At 65.3% G+C, this 7065-nt stretch overlaps 2 protein-coding genes across 2 annotated transcripts in view; one reads left to right on the top strand and one right to left on the bottom strand.

Moving 5' to 3' along the window:
* The window catches only part of LMF1 (lipase maturation factor 1), a 34194-nt gene extending 29746 nt beyond the window's left edge, over window positions 1-4448 (bottom strand). Inside the window, exon 1 of the mRNA XM_058680423.1 lies at window positions 4320-4448. The gene's annotated coding sequence lies outside the window, so the exon portion shown is untranslated. The remainder of the gene's footprint in view (window positions 1-4319) is intronic.
* On the top strand, window positions 2480-4976 carry SOX8 (SRY-box transcription factor 8). The gene is made up of 3 exons (XM_004596800.2): window positions 2480-2998; window positions 3623-3822; window positions 4273-4976. The coding sequence occupies exons 1-3, from the start codon at window positions 2592-2594 to the stop codon at window positions 4971-4973; spliced, it is 1308 nt and encodes a 435-aa protein (XP_004596857.2). The 5' UTR covers window positions 2480-2591; the 3' UTR covers window positions 4974-4976.
* Window positions 4977-7065: the final 2089 nt, after the last annotated feature.

Consider the following 7065-nt stretch of genomic DNA (forward strand, 5'->3'; position numbering starts at 1 on the left):
TCTGCAGGCCTGCACCTGCCCCCGAGGGTTGGCCAGCCCAAGGGTCAGCCCCGGCAGGGCCTGAGCAGCACATACAAAGTGATCTTCTTGGCCAGCACATTGCTATTGCGTGCTGCGGTTCCCCCAGAGCAGCCAGTAATGAAAAGGGCCAATTGGGCCCAGCGCGGTGGCCTAGCACCTAAAGTCCTCACCTTGAACTCACTGGGATCCCATATGGGTGCAGGTTCTAATCCCGGCAGCCCTCTTTCCCATCCAGCTCCCTGCTTGTAGCCTGGGAAAGCAGTTAAGGACAGCCCAAAGCCTTGGGATCCTGTACCCGCACAGAGGCCCCTGGCTCCTGATCAGCTCAGCTCCAGCTGTTGCGGTCACTTGGGGAGTGAATCTTCCTCTCTCTCTCCTCCTCTCTCTGTATATCTGACTTTCCGGTAAAAATTAAATAAATCTTTTTTTTTTTTTTTTAAAAAGGCTCTGCTTCCAAGGCCGGTGTCCCATGTTGGAGCGCTGGTCCTTGGGCCGCTGCACCCACAAGGGAGACATGACGGAGTCCCCCCTCCCAGGTCTTGGGCCGTTTGGAGAAGAAACAGCAGAGAGCCCGCACTCAGTCCTTCTCTGCGCTTTGCCGTTTAAATAAACACACCAACCTAAGACTGGCACGATAGTCCAGCGGCTGAAATCCTCGCCTTGCATGCACTGGGATCCCATATCTGCACCCACGTGGGACCCGGAAGAAGTTCCTGGCTCCTGGCTTCAGACTGGCTCAGCTCCAGCCACCATGGCCACTTGGGGAGTGAACCAGTGGACAGAAGACCTTTCTGTCTGGGTCTCCTTCTCTCTGAATCTGCTTTGTCGATAAAAATAAATAAATATTTAAACCGTAAGTAAGTACACACATCTTTTTTTTTCTATTTTTTTTAAAGATTTGGTTTTTTTTTTTTATTACAAAGTCAGATATACAGAGAGGAAGAGAGACAGAGAGGAAGATCTTCCGTCCGATGATTCATTCCCCAAGTGAGCCGCAACGGGCCGATGCGCGCCGACCTGAAGCCAGGAACGTGGAACCTCCTCCGGGTCTCCCACACGGGTGCAGAGTCCCAATGCATTGGGCCGTCCTCGACTGCTTTCCCAGGCCACAAGCAGGGAGCTGGATGGGAAGTGGAGCTGCCGGGATTAGAACCTGCGCCCATGTGGGTTCGCGGGGCGTTCAAGGCGAGGACTTTAGCCACTAGGCCACACCGCCGGGCCCATAAGTACACACATCTTAAAAGGGCAGTGGTACCCTGTGTTAGGGGTAAGAGCCTGGAGGGTTCGGGTCACACTGCTAATCTCACTCCCCCCACCCCACCAACAGCAGCGTCCCTCCCCGCAGCCTGGAGCACAGCAGGGCCTCCCAGGAAAAGGACAGCCTACACTGACTGGTGGGAGTGCTCACAGCACAAGAGGACTGGGCGAAGGAGAATGGGTTCACACGGCAGCAGCAGCCGCCCTGCCCCTCCCCCCATGGCAGCCCAGGGGCCAGTGCTCCCCAGAAAGGCCGGGTGAGCCCCCTGGCCAGGTGCTGACCCTGCCCCGGGACAAGGCTTCGGGGGTCGCCAGGGTGAAGGTCTCCCCCGCGGCTGGGCAGCCCGACCAAGGCCCCGGGGGGGGGGCAGGGTAGGCAGGCAGGGGGCCGCCCACCTGTCCCACTGGCTCGGGAGGCCTGGCGCCGCCTTTTCCCTCCGGCAGCAGATGGGCCCCTCTGCGGGCACCTAGCAGAGAGGCAGTGGCGGGCAGTCAGGAGCCGAGGACCTGGGGGGCTGGGGGAGTCCGACTGCAGGGCTTCAGGTCAAGTAGGTCAGGGAGACGGCGGGGCTCCGGGTGGCGCGTCTCCCTGCGCGTTTGGCGAATTCATCGGAACTGTCCACGGGAATGCCGGGCAGGGAGCCAGCTCGAGGGGGCGGCCTCGGAGCCGCGACTCGGCACTCGCCTCCGGGGAAACGGCCCCTCCACGATCCCGCCGCCCCAAATCGCGTAGACGCCCGCAGCGGCCTCCGCCAGACCACCCAAGGACGCTGTGCTCGGAGCGAGGAGGAAGGCGGAGCCCCCACCCCTGGGTCACGTCCGGAAGGCCCCGTGCCCCCGCGTCCGGCCAAGCCATCTGCCCCGCGCCCTCGCCCCTCCGGCTACCCAGCCTCTGCGCTCGCGCCCCCCGCTAGCACCCGGACCGGGTGGGCGGCTCGGGTCAGCCGGCTGGTGTGGGGCGCGCGTTACCTGGACGCGCGCGGCCCAAGACCTCCCCGGGTCGCAGGCGAGGCGTCGGGGTTCGGACCGGGAACCCACTTAGCGGGCACCGCCGGTGCAGCAGGGGGCAGCGGCCGGGGGAACCCACGCGGGGCGGAGCCGGGAGGGTCGCGCGGGGGCGCCGCGGGAGCGGCCCGGCCTTCCCGGAGGGTGGCGGGGCTGGGGCGCACGGGCCCCGCCTCTGGGGAGGGGCGCCCGCCGGCCAATGGGCGCCGCCGGGCGGGGCGTGCGGCCAGCCGCTTAAAGAAACTTGTTGCGGGTCCCGGCCGGACCGAGCGGCAGCGGCGGCGGTGCGGGAGCGTGCGGTGCACCCCATGCTGGACATGAGCGAGGCCCTCGCGCAGCCGCCCCGCAGCCCCGCCGGCGCCGCGGGCCCCATGGCGCACGTGGAGGATTCGGACTCGGACGCGCCGCCGTCGCCCGCGAGCTCCGAGGGCCCCGGCCGCGCGGCGGGCGCGGGCGGCAGCGCGGCGGGCGCGGCGGACGAGCGCTTCCCGGCCTGCATCCGCGACGCGGTGTCGCAGGTGTTGCGGGGCTACGACTGGAGCCTGGTGCCCCTGCCCGTTCGCGGCGGCGGCGGCGCGCTCAAGGCGAAGCCGCACGTGAAGCGGCCGATGAACGCCTTCATGGTGTGGGCGCAGGCGGCGCGCCGCAAGCTGGCAGACCAGTACCCGCACCTGCACAACGCGGAGCTCAGCAAGACGCTGGGCAAGCTGTGGCGGTGAGTGTGCGGGCTGGGGGAGGGCAGCGCGTGGCCGGCCTCGAGGGGAGGCTCCTGTGGGGCAGGGGACGGAGTGAGGAAGGCGAGGGGGCAAGAGGATGCGGGCTCCCTTCCCGCAGCGTCTCCCTGCCCCGCGTGGAGCAGCTGGAGGAGCGTGTGTGGGGGCGGAGGGCCCTGCGGGGAGGAGCGCGCGTTCACGGCCAGCAGGGCGCTCCTCTGCCCGGGGCTTGGCGCCCCGCTTCTGATCCCAGCTCTCCTGTGTGGAGCTGGCCAGTCGGGGCGCGGTGGGCTGGGGCGCCTGCCAGGCTTGGCGGGGGCTCGGGTGGGACCCCGAGGTTTGCTAGTGGAGCCTGGAACCCTGGGCGGGGGCCACGGCAGACAGCAACCGCTTGCCCAAAGTCTCCGAGTTTACAGGGAACCTCGCTTTTGTCCTCCGCGTGTGCTGGCCCTCCCCCGCCTGCCCTAGAAAGCCGCACAGGGAAGGAGGGGGTCCGAGCGGAAGGTGGGGAGCCTTGGGTGGGGCTGTGGACCCCAGCTGTTGCTCGCCTCCTGGCCGGGGGAGCCGGAGCACGGCGCCAGCTCCCCGCCAGGGCCCGCGGCCACCCCCGTGCGCGTTTCCCGCAGGCTGCTCAGCGAGAGCGAGAAGCGCCCGTTCGTGGAGGAGGCAGAGCGGCTGCGCGTGCAGCACAAGAAGGACCACCCCGACTACAAGTACCAGCCCCGGCGCAGGAAGAGCGTCAAGAACGGCCCCGGCGAGGCCGACGGCGGCGAGCTGGGCCCCCACCCCGGCAGCGCGCACGCCTACAAAGCAGATGACCACACAGGTGGGCTTCAGGGCTCCCCGGGGTGGGAGGCAGCCCAGCCGGGCACCAGAGCTGGGACCAGGCCCTGCGATTCAGAGCCCGCCTGGCCTGGCGCCCAGGACGCAAAGGGGGACCCGCTGTGCTGGACAGTCTGGAGGGATGGGGTCCCGTAGGTGGGGCTGAGGGGCGCATCCAGGACACTCCTGGGGGGCTGGGGTCCGCAGGTCCACCTACGTGACAACCGGCTGCGCTGGGTGCCAGCTTCGCCCTGCCCGCCTTCCCCCCAGCCGTGGTCTCCCCGCAGAATTTTCTTAGCGGGAGAGGAGGGGGGACCAGGGCTGGGTCTGAATTTGCTGGAATTTCTGGGGAAACGGAAAGGAACAAAAAGCCGTTGATTCGTACCTGTGGCCTGGGGCCTTCCCCACCCCCGACAGAAGGGCCATTCATGGTGGCCTGTGCCCCCCTCCGCAGGGCAGACCCACGGGCCGCCCACCCCGCCCACCACCCCCAAGGCTGACCTGCAGCTGGCGGGCGCCGGGGGCCGGCCGGATCTGAAGCTGGAAGGACGCCGCCTGGTGGACAGCGGGCGGCAGAACATCGACTTCAGCAACGTGGACATCTCAGAGCTGAGCAGCGAGGTCATGGGCAATATGGACACCTTCGACGTCCACGAGTTCGACCAGTACCTGCCGCTCAACGGCCACGCAGCCGAGCCCAGCCAGGCCAACGCCAGCCCCTGCGGGGGTTCCTACACTCATCCAGGGGCGTCCCCGGTGTGGGCACCCAAGGGAGCCCCATCCGCGTCGGCCTCACCCACTGAGGGTGGCCCTGCTCGGCCGCACATCAAGACGGAGCAGCTGAGCCCCAGCCACTACAGCGAGCAGCCGCACGGCTCGCCCGGCCACGCCGACTTTGGCTCCTACGGCACCCAGGCCTCCCCTGCTGCTGCCGGCTCCTTTGCCAGCACTCCGTGTGACTACACCAACCTGCAGGGCTCAAGCTATTACAGCCCCTACCCCGGCTACCCGTCCGGCCTCTACCAGTACCCCTACTTTCACTCGTCGCGGCGGCCGTATGCCTCACCGCTGCTGAACGGGCTGTCCATGCCACCGGCGCACAGCCCTGCCAGTAACTGGGACCAGCCAGTCTACACTACCCTGACCCGGCCCTGAGCCGACTCCAAGTGCCTGGGCATCCAGAGAGCCTGGCTGCCGGACACCCCCCACAGCTGTCCTGAGTGCTGCTGGTGGACACGGCGGGCGTCTCCTCCTCTGCTCCTGCCTCTCAGAGGTGACTCATCAGTCCTGCTCCGGTGAGCACCTGGGCCCAGCAGAAGGCAGAGGGCACGGGAGGCCTATAGAGCTCTTCCAAGCGAGGCTTGGCTGTGACCCACACTTCTCTCTCTCATTTTTGTTCTTTGGTGATTTTTTTAAAACTCAAAAGTGTTTGTTTTGGAAACGATGAGACATCATCTATATCCTGGCTTGCCACCAGTGGAATGACCCATGTAGAGTGCACAGCACTGGCCAGCCGCCAGCCGCCAGCCGAGGGGGCTCCTGGGCTGCAGGCCCTCACCCACCTGCCACGCTGCGAAGCTAAGCCTCGTCCGGGGCTGCCGTGGGTCCCCCATGTGCACCTGCCTGGCATCTGCTTCCTGTCTGGCCTGTGGCCAGCTGTGCCTTTGGAACTCTGTGCGTCTCTGAGTGTCGCCAGGTGACCCTCTGTACCCTTCTCTCCATCTCCTCTCTGGCTCTGCTGCACCACCCCCAGGGCAGTAGGCAGGAAAGCGCACCCCTCAGGGTCCTGCTGGCCCCCGGGGTCCTGCCACCTCTGCCGTCCACCTCGGAGAGTTTGCTGCACTTGCCCGCTGCGTTTGGTGGTGTTCTGACCAAGCCATGCTAACTCTTGTACAGACTGATTTGATAAAATTAAAAAACAACCGCTTTTTCTTGATGACCCCGCCTCTCATCTGCCGCTTCTGCACACCCCGGGAGGCTGGGCTGGGAGAAGGGTCAGGGTCTGTAACCAGGGCTAGCCCGGCTGCCTGTCTATGGCAACTGATGAAATGAGGACCTGTGGGGGCACACAGCTGGGTATTGCGTCCCTGTGGGGCGGGGGACACGTCCCCAAAGGCCTCTGGGAAGCACAACATGACCTCGTCCTGGGGGCTTGTGACAGGCAGCAAGGGGCCCCAGCAGCCAGAGGGGGCTGCTGCCTACTTCTGGGCAGGGTTTCAGGGCTGGCTGTGTGGCTGGGCTGGCTCCATGCCAGGCTGGGAGCAGATGAAAGCTGCCCCGCCAGGGCTGGCACAATTAGAGGAAGGTTTCTGGGGAGAGAACGGTTGTGGGGTGACGGTGAGGGGCTGGTGCTGGCTGTGTGTCTGTGACGAAGGCAGGGTAGGTTGCTCAGGAGCCCAGGCCTGAGGCAGCTGCACCTACTGGCTCTGCCAGTTGTCTGCATCCCTCACATGGTCCAAGGGTGCAGGCCTGCCAAGGACAGCGTCTCTGAGAGCTGCTTCTGTGTGCGAGGCTTGTTGAGGCCCAGTATGGTGGTCTCCTGGCACCTGGGGCCTGTGGGGCTCAGGCGTGGCCCCGCAGCCTGCTGATGAAATGCTGGGACCTCTTGGCTTATGAGAAGATGCCTCAGGGCTCCCAGGTGCCCAAGGCCTGGATGGCACTGCCAGGGCGCCTGGATTTGGCCAAGCTCCTGAGTGTTAACTCCTGGGGGCTGGGCAGGAGCTGGGCTGCATCTCCCATGGGTCTCCCTGCCTGAGCGCAGTGAGGAGAGGGCAGAGTGGCCACCTATGATGGACGCAAGGTAGTCCCCATTCCTGCTGCTGCCCACCATGCTGGCACTGCAGCTGAACCCAAGCCAGGGTGGGCTCCTCAGGATCAGGACCTGCCCTGGGCCACTGGCAGGTGCCAAGCTCCCAGCTGAGTGTGTCATTTGCAAGCCCATCCATGCCCCTCTCCCGTCTGAGCTCTGCAGAATGGGGTTCCTAGGAGCACCAGAGGGCAGCTCCTTCAGCTCCTTGTTCGTGGGCACCGGGGCAGCACTGTGGGCTCCCGTAGAGGCTCAGCCACTTGTGTTGGATTCCCATGTCACAGCTTCAGCCTACCCAGGCTTGGCATCGTGGGCATTTGGGGAACCAGCCAACGCTGCATGCCTTCCCTTCTGTTTTTCTGTCCCTCGAACTTAAAAAAAAAGTTTTCTAAAAAGAAATGGTAAAATTAGAGGCAATCATGATCTCACTTCTGACTGGCT

This window comes from Ochotona princeps, chromosome 24 (genome assembly GCF_030435755.1).
Source record: "Ochotona princeps isolate mOchPri1 chromosome 24, mOchPri1.hap1, whole genome shotgun sequence".
NCBI classification, from domain to species: Eukaryota; Metazoa; Chordata; class Mammalia; order Lagomorpha; family Ochotonidae; genus Ochotona; species Ochotona princeps.